Consider the following 24,187-nt stretch of genomic DNA (forward strand, 5'->3'; position numbering starts at 1 on the left):
CACTACATTTGATGGAAAGAGAAATATTAAATTGCTTGAGTGTTTACTGTCAATGTATTGTAATTACCTGTAACTATACCTTGTGACATAGACCACCGTCTTAAATAGAGATTTGATGATTATATTACTGCATAATGATTCTCTAAACAATCATTACAATAATTAAGCTTAGTTTTTATAATATTGTTTCTGGTATTTGCATATTAATAATTTGTAAATCCGTTAAAACTTTATAAATAAACAAAAAAGAAAAGGAGTACTTGTGGCACCTTAGAGACTAACAAATTTATTTGAGCATAAGCTTTCGTGAGCTACAGCTCACTTGATCGGATACATTCGGTGGAAAATACAGTGGGGAAATTTATATACACACACAGAGAACATGAAACAATGGGTTTTATCATAGACACTGTAAGGAGAGTGATCACTTAAGATGAGCTATTACCAGCAGGAAGGAGGGGGAGAAAGGAGGAAAACCTTTGTGGTGTTAATCAAGGTGGGCCATTTCCAGCAGTTAACAAGAAGGTCTGAGGAACAGTAGGGGGTGGGATGGGGGGAGAAATAGTTTTACTTTATCTAATGACTCATCCACTCCCAGTCTCTATTCAAGCCTAAATTAATTGTATCCAGTTTGCAAATTAATTCCAATTCAGCAGTCTCTCGTTGGAGTCTGTTTTTGAAGCTTTTTTGTTGGAGGATAGCTACTCTCAGGTCTGTAATCATGTGACCGGAGAGATTGAAGTGTTCTCCAACTGGTTTTTGAATGTTATAATTCTTGACGTCTGATTTGTGTCCATTTATTCTTTTACGTAGAGACTGTCCAGTTTGATTAATGCACATGGCAGAGGGGCATTGCTGGCACATGATGGCATATATCACATTGGTAGATGCGCAGGTGAACGAGCCTCTGATAGTGTGGCTGATGTGATTAGGCCCTATGATGGTGTCCCCTGAATAGATATGTAGACAGAGTTGGCAACAGGCTTTGTTGCAAGGATAGTGGTTCCTAGGTTAGTTGTTCTGTTGCGTGGTGTGTAGTTGCTGGTGAGTATTTGCTTAAGGTTGGGCGGTTGTCTGTAAGCAAGGACTGGCCTGTCTCCCAAGATCTGAGAGAGTGATGGGTCGTCCTTCAGGATAGGTTGTAGATCCTTGATGATGCGTTGGAGAGGTTTTAGTTGGGGGCTGAAGGTGATGGCTAGTGCTGTTCTGTTAGTTTCTTTGTTGGGCCTGTCCTGTAGTAGGTGACTTCTGGGTACTCTTCTGGCTCTGTCAATCTGTTTCTTCACTTCAGCAGGTGGGTATTGTAGTTGTAGGAATGCATGATAGAGATCTTATAGGTGTTGGTCTGTCTGAGGGGTTGGAGCAAACACAGTTATATTGTAGAGCTTGGCTGTAGACAATGGATCGTGTGGTGTGATCTGGATGAAAGCTAGAGGCATGCAAGTAGGAATAGCGGTCAGCAGGTTTCCGATATAGGGTGGTGGTTATGTGACCATCGCTTATTAGCACCGTAGTGTCCAGGAAGTGGATCTCTTGTGTGGACTGGTCCAGGCTGAGGTTGCTGGTGGGATGGAAATTGTTGAAATCATGGTGGAATTCCTCAAGGGTTTCTTTTCCATGGGTCCAGATGATGATGATGTCGTCAATGTAGCGCAAGTAGAGTAGGGGCATTAGGGGACGAGAGCTGAGGAAGCGTTGTTCTAAGTCAGCCATAAAAATGTTGGCATACTGTGGGGCCATGCGGGTACCCGTCGCAGTGCTGCTGATTTGAAGGTATACATTGTCCCCAAATGTGAAATAGTTATGGGTGAGGACAAAGTCACAAAGTTCAGCCACCAGGTTTGCCGTGACATTATCGGGAATACTGTTTCTGATGGCTTGTAGTCCATCTTTGTGTGGAATGTTGGTGTAGATGGCTTTCTACATCCATAGTGGCTAGGATGGTGTTTTTAGGAAGATCACCAATGGATTGTAGTTTCCTCAGGAAGTCAGTGGTGTCTCGAAGATAGCTGGGAGTGCTGGTAGCGTAGGGCCCGAGGAGGGAGTTTACATAGACAATCCTGCTGTCAGGGTGCCAATGCCTGAGATGATGGGGCGTCCACGATTTCCAGGTTTATGGATCTTTGGTAGCTGATAGAATACCCCTGCTCGGGGTTCCAGGTGTGTGTCTGTGCGGATTTGTTCTTGTGCTTTTTCAGGGAGTTTCTTGAGCATATGCTGTAGTTTCTTTTGGTAACCCTCAGTGGGATCAGAGGGTAATGGCTTGTAGAAAGTGGTGTTGGAGAGTTGCCTAGTAGCCTCTTGTTCATATTGTGACCTATTCATGATGATGACTATTCAGACAAAGGTTTTTAACCATCAGAGGAGTGAAGTTTTGGAATAACCTTCCAAGGGAAGCAGTGGAGGCAAAAGATCTATCTGGTTTTAAGATTCTACTCGATAAGTTTATGGAGGAGATGGTATGATGGGATAATGGGATTTTGGTAAGTAATTGATCTTTAAATATTCAGGGTAAATAGGCCAAATCCCCTGAGATGGGATATTAGATGGATGGGATCTGATTTACTATAGAAAACTCTTTCCTGGGTATCTGGCTGGTGAATCTTGCCCATGTGCTCAGGGTTTGGCTGATTGCCATGTTTGGGGTCGGGAGGGAGTTTTCCTCCAGGGCAGATTGGAGAGGCCCTGGAGGTTTTTTTGCCTACCTCTATAGCATGGGGCATGGTTGACTGGAGGGAGGCTTCTCTGCTCCTTGAAGTTTTGAACCATGATTTGAGGACTTCAATAGCTCAGACATGGGTGAGGTTTTTCATAGGAGTGGTGGGTGACATTCTGTGGCCTGCGCTGTGCAGGAGGTCGGACTAGATGATCAGAGTGGTCCCTTCTGACCTTATTATCTATGAATCTATGAATTTATGACAGTACCTCCTTTGTCAGCCTTTTTGATTACGATGACAGAGTTGTTTCTGAGGCTGTGGATGGCATTGTGTTCTGCACGGCTGAGGTTATGGGGCAAGTGATGCTGCTTTTCCACAATTTCAGCCCGTGCACATTGGCGGAAGCACTCTATGTAGAAGTCCAGTCTGTTGTTACGACCATCAGGAAGAGTCCACCCAGAATCCTTCTTTTTGTAGTGTTGGTAGGAAGGTCCCTGTGGGTTAATTCGTTGGTCAGAGGTGTGTTGGAAATATTCCTTGAGTTGGAGACGTTGAAAATAGGATTCTAGGTCACCACAGAACTGTATCATGTATCATGGGGGTGGAGGGGCAAAAGGAGAGGCCCCGAGATAGGACAAATTCTTCTTCTGGACTAAGAGTATAGTTGGACAGATTAACAATATTGCTGGGTGGATTAAGGGAACCACTGTTGTGGCCCCTTGTAGCATGTAGTAGTTTAGAGAGTTTATATCTACCAATGTGATATATGCCATCAGGTGCCAGAAATGCCCCTCTGCCATGTACATTGGTGAAACTGGACAGTCTCTACGTAAAAGATTAAATGGACACAAATCAGACGTCAAGAATTATAACATTCAAAAATCAGTCAGAGAACACTTCAATCTCTCCGGTCACTCGATTACAGACCTGAGAGTAGCTATCCTTCAACAAAAAAGCTTCAAAAACAGACTCCAACGAGAGACTGCTGAATTGGAATTAATTTGCAAACTGGATACAATTAATTTAGGCTTGAATAGAGACTGGGAGTTGATGAGTCATTACATAAAATAAAATTATTTCCCCATGTTATATCCCCACCCCACCCCTTACTGTTCCTCAGATATTCTTGTTAACTGCTGGAAATGGCCCATCTTGATTATCACCACAAAAAGTTTTCCTCCTTCCCCCCTCCTTCCTGCTGGTAATAGCTCATCTTAAGTGATCACTCTTCTTAGTGTGTATGATAAAACCCATTGTTTCATGTTCTGTGTGTGTGTGTGTGTGTGTGTGTGTGTGTGTGTGTAAATCTCCCCACTGTATTTTCCACCGAATGCATCCGATGAAGTGAGCTGTAGCTCACGAAAGCTTATGCTCAGATAAACTTGTTAGTGTCTAAGGTGCCACAAGTACTCTTTCTTTTTTTCTTTTTTTGCAAATACAGACTAACAGGGCTGCTACTCTGAAACCATAAATAAACAAATAGCACACACTCCCTTTTTCTCGGTCTCTCTAAAATGAGCTGGTGCAAGAAGTATTTTGTCCAGGAGGTGGCACAAGAGCCAAATGTGTCTGAAAAGTAAATGTATTGTGTATTTGTGATCTCTGGACCCTTGTTGAATGGTTACTTTTGTTATCCTCATTAAATTATTACCAAGTCACACTTTGTAAACACATGCCTCTCCCTTCCAGAAAAGGCAACTGCTGTTCTTTGTTCTTTGTGATATATAGTAGATTGGTGATGCTGTCCCACAGTAATCTCTGTACCTGGACAGTATAAGTAGAGCATTATTTGAAGAATCTACCACTATATAAAGAAAGTCTTTAAAGATTTATCAGTTCTAGAAGAGCAAAAATAAATGTTTCTAAAGGGAATATTAAACTTGAATTTCTTCCAGATGCTGTATATTCTGAACGGCATTTGGTTGCTGAAAATAGCAATACAATCTATTGTACCATGTTGTCGGAATGACTTACTAGTAACCTCTCGGATATACAACTAACTATCCTGGCTAATTGAGCAACTCTTTGAAGAGTATGTAATAGTTACACTAATGATAATCAGTGATGGTAAAAACGAATGCAAATTAAGTAGCATTCTGCCAATTCAATGAAAGTATCTCATCTAAAACCTGGTTAGCAAACTCTCAACATAGTTTAAAAACATATGTAAATAATAAAAGGTGTTTGGATTTTCATAATCTGTCTAAACTAATTGGTTGGCTTTGGTTAGATTTTTAATACTGAAAGGGATTCTCTGTATGCCTGGAGGTTGCACTGGCAGGACATCACAGTCCTGTCCTCTTGTTCCTGGGCCAACGGTATGAGAAGCATGCTGATGCCCACCCAGTGTGGAGCAGTGCTCCTGTTGTCCAGAATTGATGCTACTGGCTGGTGAAGAACCAACTTATTTGACTGTCTTGAGTCTCTTTCTGAAGGATATTTGCTACAATGAAGAGCCTTGAGGCTTGTGGGGAAAAAATACCCTATGTAGGGCTTGTAGGGGGAAGAAGAGGAATCGGAGTCTAACAGGTACTGAAATGATTTCAGCAAGGTGTGTGTTGGCTGTAAGCAGAAATATAGGGAAAAGGAACAGAGAAGTGGGGATGTAAGAGATGACGGAGAAGTTTTGTATCGCAATGCACTATGGATATATTTGGGATTTTCTAAGGTTAAGACATAAATAGTGTTTCTAACTGGCTGCTGCAGTTTTAAAATTTGTTTTTTTTTCTCTCTCATGTACATTCCATGTATAATATAAAAAGAGAGAAAGGAAAAGTATATACCTATGTTAAGAATTTCAATATGTCTGAGACTTAATTTTAAGAAATTGTGTGGCAAGAATATTTTACTAATGTTTTGTATACATAAAAAATCTCTTAATGAATTATACAGAAGATCATGGAAATATATCACCGCTTCCTGGTTCACAGGATTTGATGTTTGAGAGAAATTTTGAGTTAGCAGCGAGAGGGTCTCTTGTATATAATAGCCTCTTACGAATTAAACCTTGAGATTCAAGATGTGTTGAACAGGAGAGAATTGGATGAATTAGGAACTGTTTTTTTGACCACACAATAAATGCATTGATTTTTCTCCTAATTGTTAAGGTAAAGAGATGGTTTAATTCACGTCACTTTAAAAGTGGCGTATACCACTAGCTATAATATTGAGGAGTTACATATCCACTGCAGTACAACTGGTTGAGGTCAACATTTAAAGTTTATCAAATTATGTTTGGGAAAATATTTATATCTGAACACTCTTACCAGTTAATGATATCTGCTCAATTTATTGTATCTTTCACATTTTAAATGGTAAAATGTGTATTCATTACAATATCCGGAATTGTGTGGAGATTTGTTTACTATGCCTTATTAAGTGGTAATAGAATCCATAATTGTTAGTGCTCAAGTCTAACAAAATACAATTAGTTGCTGCAAACATTGTATGTTAATGATACCATTAAGATTAATTAATGTAAATGGATGAGCTAAGAATTTCAAACAGGACAATACTGACTTTATAACACTCTAGAATCTGAGAATTTATTTGCTTGTCTTCTGAAGATAATGCACAAATTACCTATAATGGCCTTGTGTATGTACTGTACATACAAGATGTGGTCTAGAAGAGTAAATAAATCATGAAAAGAGAGAAAGCTGGTAATACTTATCGTTTATCACATGGTATGTGATAAAATTGGTCCAAAATCCACCATTGAGTGATTTCCATAGTTAAAGTGCTTTATCAGAAAATCTAACAACTTGAAGGGTTTCTTTGGAGGAAGTCTTTTGGGAATTCCTCAGTAGATGGCATTGCAGTAGGGGTTTTGTTTATATAATAGATGTGTGTGTTGTGTCTATTTGTATATGAACATTAATGTTTTCTGCACTTACCTGGGACAGTTGATAAAATGAAATGCAGTTCCCTCCACCTCATGTTGGATGCTGTGGGGGTGGAATAGGGATGAAGGCATAACTGGCTAGTAATTACGGTAGTTGGTTTAGGCTCATTGATGTTGAGCTTTCCCTGGAAGAGAAAAGGCAAATGTGATTATTTTTGTGGTGGAGAAGGAAAATTGGCAGCAGTAACTTAGAAACTCTCCATGGATATACACACCTAAATGGAGGATATGGCTTTGCCAGTAGTTTTAGGATTTAATTGTCTCATTGTTTTCTAATTTCTACAGATTTCAGATAAATGACAGCATTGGAAAAACTTGTATATGTAGTCAGCAAAGTGTGGGCTCTTGCAAATTGTTTCACCTGCTACCAAGACTTCTCATGTGGTTTTGAGACTATTTTCATCAGCAACTTTAATTGGGTCCCAGTGAGAGAGTGCTTTATAATAAGCAATAGTCTGCTAAACTTTTTTGCCCATAGGTACAGTGTCTTTTCTCTTGAAAATAAGAAAGACCCTAACAGGCTGGAGCCAAAAATATCACAGGCAGTAGCTGGGTGAAACTTTCATTAATATCTCACCACCCCACCCGTGTCACCCAAATAAATTGGATTAAATTTACCTGGTTTTGTTTTTTGTTTTACACCTGAAATTTGACCCAGGTTCAACATCTGGTGAGAGTTTCTAGTGGACCCTTTCTTCCATAAGGATTCTGGGATTAGATTTGTGTCTTTGGCTTGGAACTTTGGAAGAGTCAGCAGTTTTGAACAATTTTAACATGAAATGAAGAAAAGTTCATATGGAATTCCTTTATCAGATATAAAAAGAAAAGGAGTACTTGTGGCACCTTAGAGACTAACAAATTTATTTGAGCATAAGCTTTCGTGAGCTACAGCTCACTTCATCGGATGCATTCAATGGAAAATACAGTGGGGAGATCTATATACATGGAGAACATGAAACAATGGGTGTTACCATACACACTGTAACCAGAGTGATGACTTAAGGTGAGCTATTACCAGCAGGAGAGCGCCGGGGGAGGAAGAAAACCTTTTGTAGTGATAATCAAGGTGGGCCATTTGCAGCAGTTGACAAGAATGTCTGAGGAACAGTGAGGGGTGTGGAAATAACATGGGGAAATAGTTTTACTTTGTATAATGACCCATCCACTCCCAGTCTCCATTCAGGCCTAAGTTAATTGTATCCAGTTTGCAAATTAATTCCAATTCAGCAGTCTCTCGTGGAGAACACTTCAATCTCTCTGGTCACTCGATTACAGACCTAAAATGGCAATACTTCAACAAAAAAAACTTCAAAAACAGACTCCAAGGAGAGACTGCTGAACTTGTGGGTGGTGAATTGAAAAAATACTATTTCTTTTGTTTATCTTTTTTTACAGTGCAAATATCTGTAATAAAAATAATATAAAGTGAGCACTGTACAATTTGTGTTCTGTGTTGTAATTGAAATCAATATGTTTGAAAATGTTAGAAAACACCCAAAATATATTAAATATAAATAATATTAAAATAAATAAATATATATATTTATAAATAAATAAATATATATATATTAAAATAAATTTATATATATATATATATTATATATATATATATATATATATATATATATATATAAATAAATATATATATTTATAAATAAATAAATATAAATATATTAAAATAAATTTAAATTGGTGCAGGGAGAGCTGTTGGCCTAGTAGAGTGTTTGGATAGTTGAAAGTTCAACTATGTACATTTGCATTCTTAGCCAAACTGAGCCTCCATATGTTTGGAGGTTCTTATCATTATTATGCACTTCATAAACTGCATAGATGCTCTGCTGCAAATACTAGGATGTTTGTATTCACTCAATAAGATCAGAATAAAGGCTTTTGGCTAAGACAAAATCCGTTGAAGCCTCTAGGTAGACTTAAACTTGACTCAGGCTTGGGATTTCAGATTTAAAATACAACGTGGTTTTGCCCTATTTCAATGCCATTCATGCTCTAATCAATGTTTCATTTTACCTTGTATAGATAGTCTTACATTGAGGTTTTCATTACAAACAACTGGATTTTTTTTAACATGCCTAATAAAATTAAACTTGATGCAATGGAGAAGGGAAGCCAGTTGGGGGAGATGGGTTCTGAAATCCAATCGAATTACTGGGTCGCAAAAGTGCCTTATAGTTATGACTTATTTTTTTAAATTTCTATATATTTGTGCTCCAGAATCTAAGCTTTCATTTAAAAAAGATAAAAACAGTTTTAACCTTTATGATAGCAAAGGGAACCTTCAAAATGTGACCCAAAAATACAAAGATGCAATAAGCCTAGAATCATAGATGTGTAGGACGGTCATCTAGTTCAGTCCCCTGCACTCAAGGCAGGACTATGTCATAGCTAGACCATTCCTGACAGGTGTTTGTCTAAAGGAACCTGTTCTTACAAACCTCCAATGACGGAGATTCCACAACCTCCCTAATATCTGCACACCACCTGAAACAATAGTTGTGAGCTGTGTGAATTGCCCAGTCAACCTAATGAGGGCACTAATGTTTTGACTGGTGACCTTTTAGTGGAAACATTCTTGTCTTTGCTGGCAATTGTGGCTGATATTTGGGTTGGGTGTAGTGGGGTAGCTGCTGTCAAGAGTTGCTGGAATGGTGGACAAGTAATTGTCCACAAGTAATTTCGTACCTACCACACCCTGAAATTTTAAAGTCTCATATGCCCCTGCTCAAAGGGAGGCAGGAAAGAGGTGATATATCCATCCTTTGTGCCAGATTTCCTGAGTACCAAAATATTAAAGCCACCTTCCACACTACCTTGACTACCAAAAGCCCTAGTGTTCCCTTATTCAGCTGCTCAAACTACCTGCGTTCCCTTGACACCTTTTGCAAGACATCTGTATTTAATTTTTGAAACTGAGTTTAACATTGACCGCACCCTCCCAACATTGTACTGATGGGACTAAAGAAAGGGAAGTGGGCAGTGAATGGAGATGGGTTGGATCATTGTCCCTGCTGCATGGTTTAGGTCTGGTGTGCTGCATAGGATATGTCTGTGTGAATTGTGGGTGAGTGAAGGCTACTTTGGGAGGCCTTTTGCATATGTTGAGAGAATAAATGGTGATGGGTGTGGCTGTGTAATGGATTTATCGAGTTTCAGATACTCCTAAGTGGCATTGCTGTGAGTTTCAATAAAACACATCACATCACCCTGTCTTTTTTTTCCTGGTTCTTCTTTCTAACCCTCATTACAGAAAAGTTGTCTTGGAAATGGTTAGTTTTAAACATTTCTCTTTTTGCATCCAGTTAGTTGTAAAACTAAGTGTCTTAGTTGTGTTAAATCCAGCTATCTGCACTTTTTAAGACAAGGAGAAAAATATAGCAAATGTAAAATTCCTCTTGAATCATCTAAATGCTATGTTTGTGCATAAAAATACCATTAATTTTAAAGAGCCATTTAATTTTAAATTTATCTTAGGGCTTTCCAGCACTAGAAGCTAGATGGGGCTCTCCCCTTTCCTGTAGTGTAAAATGTCTGTTTCTAGACTCCTCGGTTGCAAGTTATCTGACCTTAAACCAATCACTGATGTTGGACTGATTTTCCTAAACCTTAAATTCCCATGTCTGAGGAGAAAGAAGTAAAAAACTTCTTTAGCAGATTGACTTTAAAAATGCAGTGATGTTGGCTTGATGTTGCTGAGAGATTTAGGTTCTTAGAATAGTACTGACAGAGGAAATTTAGTAGGTAGAGTTCAGGTGAGTTGATCCAGGGTATGTAATAAATACAAGTTGTCACATGCTACCATAGAGTGTCATGTGGCTATTACCACCACACATGGAGCGTGTTTATGTATAAAGTCATATGAAACAGCTGTGCAGTCTAAATTCTTAATTACAGAACCTTGTGTGTCTATGGTCAAGCTTGATTTTTTTTCAATTAAGTGATGGCTTAGTAATTTCTAACTTTTCTCTCAAAACACTGAAGATTAGATGATGTAATTAGAAAAAATAATATGGGGACTGCAATGCATAGCAATATTAGACTATAAATTGCCTAAATTTGTGGAATTGCTTCTTAAATCATCTACTGTAGCGATGTTACTTCCCATCACGTTACTTCAAGTAAACAGACAACGTTATTGTGGAGACGTACCTATGCTAAATATTGAGACCTTCATCCTATTTAATCAGGCTATACTCTGTCCATACAGCTGAGGGGAAAAAATCTTCCAGAAATAATTTCGCTGGTTTTTCTTAACACTTTTGCTCCTCCTGACGGGGGGGGGGGGCGGGAAGTTCTACTTCTCAGTTTTATGAGACATGCTGTATTTAGTGGTGTGTGTGTGTGTGTGTGTGTGTGTGTGCATGCAAGCAATCCAGTGTTTTTCCTCCTGTGATTGATGTGAGGGTATTTATGGGGACAGTCTGCTGTATTTCATATGTATATGAGGATGTCATGGTTAGTGTTCCAAAGAACATTATTTATATAATTTATATTTTATCATTTTTTTTTCTGGAGTGTCATTTTGTTCAATAATATGATTCCTGTTATTTCACCAGTTATACTTTTGTTGGTTAATACGGTAGAAATAATTAGACACCTCCAGACAGCAGTATAACATCTTGTGAAAAGCTGTGATGCAAATTACATGTACTATGCTGCATCAAACACCAAGTGCGGGCATCATGAAGCATCTAAAAAAGCTTCAATTCAAAAGATTGAATGGAAACAATTGCTTAAATGGTAGGATAGCATGGCCACAAATGTATGTTGCTTGCCCCTCTGTAATTCATGCTAAAATGCAACATAAGCGTATTAAAATGTCATTCTTAGAATTGATACAATATATATGGTCAGTGGAAAGGTGATTGCGCTTTTCTATCTGGGATAAATTTAATCTTCCACTGGAAGGCTGTCGTCTTTATTTCCTTGACATGCCTGCCAACCTATTTAGATTATTACATGAATAACCTTTAGTTTCCTTTCACGTAACTCTTATGTAAATGTTACATTTTGAGCAACAGAGAGCCAATATTTTGTCTTAATGAAAGGTGTAATTTCATTCAGGAAATTCCTTTCTGTACAGATTATTCCTAGTTCTTTTCAGTTATCTGTTCCCAGAAATAGACACTCCTTGTATTATTTGATTTGGATTCAACTGACATTTCTGGTTTCTTGTCAGGTTGTGGATATTTGTGAGCTATGCTGTTAAGCAGTGGGTTACTTATTATCACAGTTTTAACCTTGTGAAATGATCTGAGTTTTGGGTATGCAGAATTCTTAATACCTTACAGGCTTTGGAGCTAAACAGAAATACACTAGCTCATAAAGCTGTACATTGGGAAATAAGACACAACTTTCTGTGTCTTAAATTGTACATTTGTTGTCATGATAGAACTAACAAAATGTTTAATTTTAACATTTCTGTCTTTTAGACCAGTTGATGACATTTTGGTGGGGAAAACAAGTGCAACAGTTTGGGTTTTAAGAAATTTTCTGTTTCTTAAACTTAAAAAAAAGATTTGTTTAAATGCACACCTAGGATTAGCTAAATATCTCTGTCTATATATAGACAGCTGAAATATGTGGTGCACTCCATGGGACAAACTGCAGGGTTTTGTACTGTACCAAGGGATCCCACAAATCCTAACTGGCATTTCAGATTCATTTTGAGAGTCCTCACTGGAAACTTCAGGAAGTTTCATTATTTTTGCCCCATCCACTTTTTGGAGATGCAACAAAAAGATACATGAGAGTATGTGGAATGAACAGTGTTTTGTCAACAAATTTGAAAATTTTATTTAAAAAAAAAAGGAAATAAAAGTTGAAACAAGAAAAGGAGATTAAAAATGGAAATGAGAAGAGAATGGTACCAGAATGAATTTGAAGGAGAGGGATAAAGAATAAATCAGAAAAGCCACAGGTTCTAGTTTGATGGACTTTATTTAAAAATTATGTTGTGTAGTACCTATGTCCTAGTTCTCTTTAAGCTTGGGGAAAGGAATGAGATGTCAACCTACTTTTAGTACATGGTATATTATTATTGCTGGCTATCTATTCGGGTCTGTGGTTAAACTGAAGTTTTAACGAATAGCTGTTGTGCTGCTTTTTTGGGTTTTGAATTGGCTGCTACCATTCCTGGGAACTAGGAGAATGCCAAGGTGTCTTTAACTGGAACTCTGACACAGCTGAGGATCTGGCTCATTAGATATACATGATTTGAAACATCAGTGGAATAAAAGGGCTGTTTTTGAGTTAGTAGGTGTGTAATTTAAACATCTGATGTGAACACTTTTTGTTTTTAAAAATATATTTTTAAAAACTACTCCTAGTGCAACTTAATTTAGGAAGTTTTGGCAAAGTTGAATCTTTTACAGCATAATGGCAAGCCTCAGAAAATTGGTGTGTATAATCAAGTCAATGTCAGAACCTTCTGTATTCTGTGCATGAGTACTGTTATTATATAACTTTTAAATTAATTTCTCGTACATTTTTGATCATGTTAAGGTATGTAGACCTAGGGCAAATGGAGCAACTTTTCTTTTCCTATTCCTCAGCTATGCTATTATTGTTCAGTGTTATTTTTTCAGCAACCGTTTATTTTTTCCAAAATTTTTTTGCCTCTAGCGGGTTTTATTTCTTTAAAATGTATGTGGTCCACTTCTCAAAGTGATGCATTTTGACAGGAAATCAATATCTTTTCATACTAGATTTGATGGTGTGATTGTCATAATCCTCCTCTTAGACATTGTTAATGGTTGAATACTAACCTTGATTTTTATATCCTTTGCTAAGAATTGTATCTTTCACCTCCACCCCCCAACTCATTCCCCCCAGAAAAGTTTCCTAGGTACATCATATCTTTCAATGAAAATGTACGAGAGCCAGGCATCTGCAGAAGTACCTGCTACTTCCTTATAGATGTGCGTATCCCTGCAGCTAAACTTCATTTCTATGGGCTGTGATGTCGTTCATGGGATGACACTTCTGAAATAAAAAACTTCCCCAACACTAGCCAATTAGGGCAGTTAACTTCACTGGGATGAGGACAAAGGAATAAAATTCCCTTCTGTGAAGTACCAAGTTTCCATAGCTCTGAGGAGAAAACAGTCCAAAAAAAAAAAAGGTGGTCCCCTCTCTGAATATTAGCTGGCAGTCACATCTGTGTCCAGAATCTCTCAAATTTATTTTGTCTTTACAGTAGGATTTTTGGTAATGACATTTCAGGGTTTGATTGTGCTTCTTCGTTTCGGAAATGCTGTAACTCTTTTCCTAAGAGTATGAAATTAAAATGCCTGGATGTTTCCTAATTTATTTTGTCAACTGATCAATCCCAAATTGAAAATCTACAGGCATGCTTGTGGGGATCTCTCTCGGTAATGTGTTTTTAGTATTTCTTGACAAGATTTTTCCCATGTAAATCTACAGATGTATGCAGAGATAATTTTTTAACATAAAATGTAATCAATTTAACTGAGTGGCTGAGTTCTTAAACCTCTAAGATTTTGAATGATCTAGTATCAATTGATATCAAGGCTAATAGTCTGACAGCTTCAAAAAAATCAATGTTTAGTTTAGTAGCAGCTGTACTGTTAAGAAAAGTCAAATACTTTACTTTGGCATTTGTTTATCCAGGAATGACCACCTCGGACACAGCATCTGGTTTCCAGTACAGAGCTGTCTTCATTGTTCCTTTTCCCATCAATTTTGTCCAGTTTGGTTGATTTGAGGCCTAAGAGCCCAAGTGATTTGCCCAATGTCACTAGGTGGGTTAGTGGCCGTCTCCTGTTGTTTTTCTTTAACCATTAGACCCCACTCAGCTTCTTCAGTTTAAACATGTGCAATTTGAAAGCAAAGAGGGGTAATTTCTTATAAAGTGGCATTTCAGCACAGTGTTACTAATGAACTATGCAGATAATGAAAACTTAATATTCATCTCTTGGCAGCCTTGAATTGAAATTGAAATGAGAATGAACAAGGTAAACAAGCTGAAATAGCCTGTGAAACTAAATCCTATTGTTTGTTTTTGTTTGTTTGTTTGTTTATTATTTTTTCCAAATAAAACATATACCAAAATACCATATTCATCATAATACACTAAGTAAATAAAGAGCCTTAGAATAAAGGGAAGGGTGAGGACATGACATATCTATCTTTGGGGTCTATGTTAATCATAGACCTCTAAAAAGTCAGCCCAAATTGCTTTGAATTTTTCAGGCATTCCCTTTCTGCAGAATGCCAGCCGTTCCTTAGCTGTGAGGTCAGCCATATCACTGAGCCAGGCAGGGAATCCTATGTTTTGACTGTTTATACTCTTGTATCTGGGTTAACATTTCACATAATGAATGCATTTCATTTTTACTTTACCACATTTTGATCAGGTGTTCATATTACTGTGAATTACATTTAAACTCTAAAATGTTTCTATATTTGTGGTTTAAGAATAGGCTTCCAAGGTATTTATGTAAATAAACTGGCTTTCAAGCTGTTAGGTAAAATGCCAGTGGTGACTGGAAAACTGCCTTTGTGTTGTTAAAAGGCAGCTTGCGTGTTATGCTACATTTTGTTTTCTTTGATACCATCAAAAGGATGAGAGCCAGACTTGGTCGTGCTGCTTGACTGACCGGCTGTGCCACAGTTTTTCACCATCACAATCGGCAACCGCCTGTACTGAGGTGTCACTACTGATTTACTCAGACACTTTGACCTTACAGTTGCCTCTGAAAGTGCTTGACCTAGAAGTCTGTGCCCAAAGCAGTTTGCCGTTAGCACAGGATGCCAGTGTTATTGTTTGAATATAACAATGCTCACAGGATTTCCTCTGTCTAATAGCTATTCCTGCCTGGATGAATGTGTTAGGTGTCTGGAGCCCACTTGCTGCTTTGTAACACAGTACTGCAAGCATTCATGATCTCTGAAGTTGCTGGAGTGAATAACTAAACCAGAGTCAGCTGACTTTCAATCTCCAATCAGATAAACTGTGATGTAAGTGTTTAGCAGCTGCTAGGATCTGAATAAGGGTGCTCAAGTCTGAGGTAGTACAGCATGGCTATACTGTTGTGGGAGGAATAAGAGAAGCTAAACAGTGCAATGGATGAGTCCAGCATTCTGAGGAGACGAGGGCTTCAGGTAGGAAACTGTCCATTCATGAAATGTTTTCTCAATGAACCACTGATCATTTCAAAGTTGCTGTTTCATTCTTTTACTGTACACAAATGTATGGACAATTTTTAAAACCACATATCTCAGTGTGATGGGTTGGGTGTCATGCTACAGGTACAACATGTAAGAATGCTCATCAGCTCTCCCTTCCATAGGAACTGTCTGATGATTTGTCCGTCTCGGGGTGGGGGTAGGAGGGGATGAGGGTGAGGAGAGTAATATCTATAAAGTATATTTAGAATAACATTTTCTTCAGCAAAGAAGTTTGGTTTTTAATATGTTGACACTAATGATTTAAAAGTGCGGTGTTCTGTGTAGTTAACTACAACTATGGTGAAGTATATGGATATGTTTGACACACTAGCATGTCAAGGAGAATCTAAGCTTAGCATCACTGGGCATTCGTAGCAGATGTGTGCAGCTGTTTGGAGTTTCAGCAATAATTAATATTGGCTACAGTTTCAAGTTTATCTTTTTCTATAGGTTGGGAAATCAGAAGAGATACTGTGTATTTTTTAAAAAAGTAATTGATTTGTGATACCATATTTGAATTTGCTATATTTTAAACAAAGCAACTTAAATATAAAGATGTATTTGAAGCTAAAACTGGGTAAAATAGGGCCATTATTTGGTGGGGGGGAGAGGGAGTGTGTGTGGGATTTTTTTTTTAAACATCAACAAAATCATGGCCATTTGAGATACAGTGTAAGAAAGATAAATAATTCAAAACATGCTTATCATCTAAATCACATTTTTCAAGCCATCATTCCACAGTATGCCATAAAAATAATAATTCAAACAAATTGTTCATTTTGCAAGTGTTGTGCACAACTGGAAATTTTTCATTTATCTCTAATGGTTATTACTTTAGCTCAAAATCTGTATTTGCATATGCTAACTGCATGTTAGACCACTTTAGCCCGTTTTGAAAGTTAATATTAATTAAGTTCTGAAAATCAATTTCTTAATAATACTAAGTATGTGCAAGAAAATTCACAATTATTGATGGAATACGGTGACTCTTCAAAACTGAAGCAAAATGGAGCACCACTTTAAGCTTCATGATTGTATTCTATTGTTTATTTAAAAAAAACCCAACCCTTTCCTCAAGTCACTCTTAGCAATGAATGTACTTCCTTTCTTTTGTTTTCCTTTCCGCAATATTTCAATGGGAGGGGGGGAAAGGGAAGCCTCTCTGGGATCACTATGGTTTTGTTAAACAATGTAAAACTGTACAAAAAAGCTCTGCAATGCACTGAACGTCCAAAAGTTGTAAACTTCACAGAAACCTGGTTGTTCCTACTGAGATATGCTTCCAGATAACTCAGTTCTTCTAAAGACTGATGTAATTTTTATCAGACAAATAAAACCAAAATGAAATCTTTAGTCGTTGTTGTTGTATAACAAACCTTTTAAGTCACTGTGATGAAATATTTGTTCAAACTCCCTGGGACCTCTTATTGGTTAAAGTCCATTTGTTTTTCTTTAACTTTGTATTACTTTATTTGGCCATGAGAACTAGGTTAACATTTTAAAATAAACTGCTTTTATGCTTTTCCTTAGTCTCTTAAAGCCTGAATCCTTCTTTTATATTAACTGATTTTGTATGTGTGTGGGGGCGGGGGAATTTCAACTACTATATGTTGGGGTTGCCAGTGACAGCATTTAAAAGAGGATTTAACAGTTTCAAGAGGTAGTTTTTCACAGTAAAAACAGATTTCCTCCTACTAAACCTGCTATAATCTGCTCAGTAATGTAAACCGGATATCTGCCTTTTGACATGAATTGAACAGCATTCTTAAGGTATAGATAAAACAGTAATGGTTTGTGTCTGTTGCAAAGTTCTGTAGCATAAATATTTTCAAGATAACAAAACATTCTGTAATTTGTTTCTGTAATCTATTATAACTTTTTAAAATCTTTTTGTATGCATAGTCAAATAAATTTAATTGTATATTTACATTTTCCCATTATACTTAGCTGAGCATTTTTAAAGAGTGTTGAGAACCATTCACTAAATATATTCCTAATATCAAAACCAGCAGTGCACACATGCAATACTGGATTGTTTTTAAAGAGGTGTGTGATGCACACCACATACCTGTGATTAGAATCCGGTCCTAAAGTGGAATGTTCACAATGTAAGGACCAGGTCCTACAAACGCTTAATTTCAAGCATAGTTCCGCAGAAATCTATGCCCATTAGCAAGTGCTGGCCAGATTAAGTCCCTAGATTGTAAACTCTCCAAGGCAGGGACTCAACCTTTACCTGTATAATACAACACTCTAGAGGTGATGGGTGCCTTAAGTAGCACTAGTAATGCAAAATAAGTAATGTGTATATTTAGTTGAACAGTAAATTTTAAAGGACCATAGAAATACAGCCATAGAGAAGCATTATAAATGTGCCTCTCAGTAGAAGATCACTTCATCACTTGCTTAGATGAAGGTTCACTTAACCTTCAAAGAGTAATCTTACCACGTCTGATTTCTTACAAATTGATCATGTGTTAATAGATCTGACACGTTTAACTTTGAAACCTGATTTGTAAAGGGTAAGGATTCTATGTAACTGCATATTTTCATATATTTTGTATGCTGTTCACTTCGGCCCTTGTGTCGGAACACACCTGTCATTTTTTTGAGATGGGGTCCTGATATGGTGGTGCCTGCTGCCCAACCACCACCATACTCTGAAAAAAGCAGGAGGCTACTTGGATTGCATTTCAAAATATATAAAAACCACAGTAAACTGATAGACTTAAGTAACCTCTGGCATTTTGATTTTGTTTAGACACTCAATTTTTCAAACAAAAACTGGTCCTTCCTACATCTCACCCTGACTAACTCATCTGTTAATGATTTAACAGCATTTTGATTTATTTCCTGTTACTGCTATTGTTAGATACAACCATAAAAAAGTTAGAAATAGCTGAATACAAAGCTCTAAATGACTTTTGTAACTTGGCAATGAATGGGTTCTCTATAAAGTGATTTTGAGACATCAACCAAAAAATTAACTTATTTTTCTAGCTATCTTCTGGTGATGTCATTAAACACTGACATTTCACTCTGATTCTGAAATGTCAAGTATACTGTAGTGGGTATGTGAAAAGATACCACTTGAAGATGATGATCATTAAAAGTAACCAACAACGGAAGCAACTTCCGTATTTAGATGTTTTTTTCCACTGTCCTGTGTTTTGTCACAGTGATTTTGATTTCCTTCCTTGTTCATAATTTTGTCTTGTTCTGGAGTTCTGTTTCAGAAAGCAGAGAGGCAGCTGAGATATATTCAATGGCATGTGCTGAAATGCTTAGACATCACATTGCTGAGATTAGGATTCGTAGCTCAGAATTTCCTTGCTGTTGACTGGTCTCTCAGACCCAGAGCTAGTCTAATATAGTTTGTGTTTACACTATCCTTCAAAAATACATTAAAGTATTTTTTGTGGTGATAAGGGTGAAATGATGCTCTTTCCCTTCATTGGGGAGGGAGAGGGCATGGGAAAGTAGAATTATTGTTGCCAATGCCAGATAGGCATTCTGATGATACCATCTCTTTTCTGCATTAAAGGGGTGTTTTTTCATGAAGAGACATGCTTCTTGTTTAGAAAAGTCTTACTGGGCCTTCCGTTCCATTATGGTCGCATGCCCCCTACAGCTGGTTCAGTAACAATTTTATGAGGCTCGGAAACTTGTCTCTCTCACCAACAGAAGTTGGTCCAATAAAAGAGAGTGTCTTTTATTGGACCATATTGTCTCTCTAGTTTCAGTTTTGGCTTTGTAGCTGGTGATGGTAAACACCTTGCATAGCCTGGGGTAGAGCATACAAAGGAGCTTCCCTGGAGTAATATATGAATTGATGTTAGGCTAACGTATGAGACACAGTGCAATTGGCCATGCACAGTGAAACTATTACGCACTGAAATCTTGGACATAACAGGTCCAGGACTTCCATAACATAGAAATATGGGATTCCCCAAGTCCTTACTCACTGCTTCTACCATTACAACTTCAGACGGAGAAGGAGTAATTTCCCAGAAAAATCTGTTTGAGGCTGCTATGCCACACAGTTTTCTCGGTGGGAAAGGATGCCCTGGATCCTGTTACCTATAGAGAAATAATTCTTCTCAAAACTTTGGAAATTGACATAAAAGTTGGTCCCTTACTCTGTTCATTGGGGTTGAGGAGAACGTACTATGTATGGAAGGAAATGAAATCAAGAAAATGGCAGTGACATAACTGTCTTTTTGTTGACTTAATTTGGGAATTGGAATGTGTTTTGATGGTAGCCTGTTGGAGAAAAGTGATAATAGAAGCTGGAAAATGTTCATTAGACCTTAGCCTGTGTTGCAGGCTCCGAGGAAGGAGAATTAGAGAAGTTAGTTTTCTAGAGGAGGGGCTATAGAGGTTCTTAGCATTCTCTACTCACTCAGGAGCTGTGTACAATACATTCTCCCTCTGTTAGGACATGAGGGGCCTGATTCCTCTTTTTACAAAGGTATAATTTCACTGAATGGAGTCATAGCATTGTAGAAGGGGAGTGACACAATTGTGAATTGTGCCTGAGATATGTGCCTTTTCCTGTTAGTAGGAAGAAAAGAAAAGAACTTGGTCTGTGAAGAAAAGGGGAAACCCAGTGCTGAGAGTAGGAAGAGGATCTAGAATCCTTGCTTGCACGGTTCGGTATCTAACGTGTAGTTTCTGTATGGGTTTCCTTCTGAAAATAGGCGCTCAATTAAGCCACAAAGAATCAATGCATTTGGTTGTGTGTTTATTTTTTATATAAAGCTGAACATTGAAAAAGGTGTTTGTGTGAGCAAGATTGTCTGACCGTAGTTAAAAATGTAGTTCTTCTTTGAGTGCTTGTTCACATACATTCCACATTAGGTGTGCGCGCACCACGTGCGTGAGCATCGGAAACTTTTTCCCTTAGTGACTCCTGGCGGGCCCCCTGAGTGGCGCCACTGCGCCCCGCATATATACCCCCGCCAGCCAGACCCCCTCCAGTTCCTTCTTACCATCCGTGGCTTCGTTTACATATAGAGTGTGAACTCTTAACTTGGACTTGGACTTGAACTTGGAGGCCTCCAACACCGGCCCTGGGCTGTGGGGCATGCCGCAGGCCCACGTGCTGCAAACCTATGCCAGTTAGTGACCCCCACAACTTGTGTCTATGTTGCCTGGGGGATGGACATCAAACTGAAAGGTGTAGGATTTGCAAGGCATTCAAGCCAAGGACAAAGAAAGAAAGAGAGTTTTGCCTAAAGCAACTCTTGATGGAGGCCGCATTGCAGCCGCTGGGCCTGGAGCGCCCGACGCCGGCCCGGAGTGCCCGATGCCGGCTCAGGCTTCCTCGGTGTGTAGTGCCCCAGAGCCATCGGGAGACCCAGCACCAGCGAAGCACCGTAAACTGTCGGCCCCGGCACCGATCATCCTCCCCGGTGTGGCCCCCGGCGCAGCCTAAAGGAAGGTGCGGCCATTCCCCGCACAGGAGGCTGGTGCCTTCCAAGCACCGAGAAGAGCGGGAAGGCTGCGGTACTGACGCTGTACCTGGTCCTGGTCCACGTGGTCCTGGTGGCACAAGCCCCACCGAGCCCAGAGCTAAGTGAGCTCAGTGTGGACAACGGGCTTGAGGGCATAACGGATCAGCCCTCTATGCCTGACACCTTTGAGGCCGCAAAAGACCGCATTGAGCTGTCGGTGGCGAGCTCCCTCCCGTATGGGAGAACCCTCCGGCACCCAGGCCTTGGGCGCCATCGAGTGATAAGTTGGCAATGGTGTGCCGCTCGAAGACACTGTCCCGGCACTGCTCCCGGAGTTGGTCCCGGTCGAGCTCTGACTCCACAGACTCGTACTTGCCAGCGGCTCAGAAGGAGATTGGGGCACTGGCAGCGGGTTGACATGAAGTGCCAGGAAGGGCTCACTGCTCTCCAGCACCGCGAGGAGTTGAGACAGCCCTTGCCAGAGGTCTCCCGCAGACGGTCCCGGTCCAGGGCACACCGTAGTCTGGCACCAGCTCCGGCCGCTATAGCTACCTGCACCGGGGCCCAGACAGCAGAGACCCTCAGGGAACCTGGCAACCTCAATGGGGGCTGCCAGGCCATTGGCCCTTCTGGACCCCCTGGGCCTATCAGGAGCACCAAAGGGCCCATCCAGGGCACGTTACTCAGTGCAGCGGTCCCAGTCCCCACTCCAACGCCAGACAGTGCCGGATGCAACAGTATCCAGGCCTCCAGCATCCCCCCAGCTTAGACCGGAGAGTCCAGCACCAAGTCTGGTGCCATCCCATGGACTCCCACCCCGGCCTGAGCTGGGGGCCCCTGCCACAGGAGATGGGGAGCAGGAGGACCAACTGAAGGGGGTCGAGCAGCAGCTAACCACCTAGTCTTCCCCCGATGAGGCGGTGTCGAGTACAGAGGTATCCGGCCCTCCACCAATAGACCATAGAGCCCACCAGGAACTACTGCACAGAGTTGCCCAAAATTTGGGGTTGCAGGCCGAGGAGACGGTTGAGCAGGAGGACCCCATAGTGGACATTTTGAGCCCTGAAGGGCCATCCAGAATAGCGCTCCTGCTCATTAAGACCATTCAGTCTAACTCGAAGACTATATGGCAGAGCCCAGCCTCCAGTGCGCCAATGGCTAAAGGAGTGGAGTGTGAATACTTTGCGCCATCTAAGGGCTACGAGTTCCTATTCTGCCACCCGAGTCCATGCTCCCTAGTGGTTTCGGCAGTGAACGAAAGGGAGCGCCATGGACAGCAGGCCCCGGACTGTAAGGCCAAGGAGGCAAAACGCCTGGACCTTTTTGGTAGAAAGATGTACTCATCTGGGGGCCTTCAGTTGAGGATTGCTAACCAGCAGACCATCCTCAACAGGCACAATTTCAACTCCTGGGCAGCATGGGGAAGTTTAAGGACAACCTCCCTCAAGGTTCCCAAAAGGAGTTCACGGCCCTGATGGACGAGGGCAAGGCAGTAGCCAAGACCTCTCTCCAGGCCTCCTTGGATTCGGCAGACGCAGCGGCTAGAACAATCGCGTGAGGGGTGGTCATGAGGTGCTCTGCATGGCTCCAGGAGTCAGGCCTGCCCCCCTAGGTCCAGAATACTCTCCAGGACCTCTCCTTCGAAGGGTCCGGGCTCTTCTCGGATCAGACAGATGCGAGGCTGCATAGCCTCAATGACTCGCGGGCTACACTCAAATCGCTGGGTATGCACACCCCGGCGCCCCAGAGAAAGCCCTTTAAGCCGTAGCCTCTCCCCTCAACACCCTCATCAGCCTTGCCATAGACATGAGCCTTACCGTAGGTGAGGCAGGGATAACAGGCGACAGCACAACAACAATAATGCGCCGGGCCAAAACTGAGGCCAGCACAAACCCCAGCCCGACGCTAAGCCAGGCTTTTGAAGGTGCGCTCGAGGACAGCATACCAGACCAGTCACCGGATCCGTCCCTTGGTTTTCTGAACCGCCTGTCCCGTTTCTCCCAGGTCTGGTCCACCATTACATCAGACCGTTGGGTCTTATGCAGACCGTTGGGTCTTACGTGCGGAACGGGTAATTGCTGCAGTTCGCCTCCTTCCCCCCCCTCCAACCCTCCTTCTCCGACTCTCTTCATGGACCCCTCCTCACGTGCATCTCCTAGAGAAGGAAGTCCACTCACTGCTATGGGCGGGGGCGGTAGAGGCAGTGCCTCACGGCCTAAGGGGAAAAGGGTTCTACTCCCGGTACTTCCTCATCCCCAAGGCCAAAGGGGGCCTTCGCCCAATCCTAGACCTGCACAGGCTCAACAAATTCCTGGTCAAGACCCTGTTCCGCATGGTCTCTCTGGGCACCATCATCCCTTCCCTGGATCCGGGGGACTGGTACGCTGCCCTCGACATGAAGGACGTGTACTTTCATATGGCCATTTTCCCAGCACATTGGTGGTTCCTACGCTTTACTGTGGGCTGAGAACTTTATCAGTTTGCGGTTCTCCCATTTGGTCTAGCCGCAGTCCCAAGGGTGTTCACGAAGTGCATGGCGGTGGTGGCAGCCTTCTTACGGAGGCAGAGAATCCGGGTCTATCCGTACCTCGACGACAGGCTCCTGGCAGGCCGATCCGAGGCGGAGGTGTGGGGCTATGTGGAGGTGGCCCTCGGATTGTTCAGCAAGCTGGGGCTCCTGGTCAGCATCCCCAAATCCACGCTTGTACCCACGCAGAGAGTGGAATTCATAGGGGCAATCTGGACACAGTGCAGGCCGGGTAAGCCTTCTGGTATCCCAATTCCAGGCTATCCAACAAGCAATGGCCTCCCTGCGCCAGTTTCCAACAACAACAGCCAGGTGCTGTCTGTGGCTGCTGGGCCACATGGCAGCATGCACGCACGTGGTCAGGCATGCAAGACTGAGACTCAAGACTCTGCAGGTGTGGCTCGCTTGGGTGTACTGCCCAGGCAGGGACCCCCTGGAA

The 24,187-nt window shown here is 40.8% G+C and overlaps 1 protein-coding gene across 7 annotated transcripts in view; it reads left to right on the plus strand.

The window, feature by feature from the left end:
* The window catches only part of MAST4 (microtubule associated serine/threonine kinase family member 4), a 467,048-nt gene that overhangs the window by 161,022 nt on the left and 281,839 nt on the right, over positions 1–24,187 (plus strand). Inside the window, exon 1 of one of the 7 annotated variants that reach the window (XM_038401950.2) lies at positions 15,590–15,699. The exons of 5 other annotated variants lie outside the window; for them this stretch is intronic. In XM_038401950.2, coding sequence (XP_038257878.1) covers positions 15,661–15,699 — 39 coding nt within the window. In that variant the 5' untranslated portion in view covers positions 15,590–15,660. Of the gene's footprint in view, positions 1–15,589; positions 15,700–24,187 lie in introns of those variants that run through there. One more of the 7 variants, XM_043514215.1, reaches the window with a different exon arrangement.

The sequence above is a fragment of the Dermochelys coriacea genome, chromosome 5, assembly GCF_009764565.3.
Source record: "Dermochelys coriacea isolate rDerCor1 chromosome 5, rDerCor1.pri.v4, whole genome shotgun sequence".
Taxonomy (NCBI): domain Eukaryota; kingdom Metazoa; phylum Chordata; order Testudines; family Dermochelyidae; genus Dermochelys; species Dermochelys coriacea.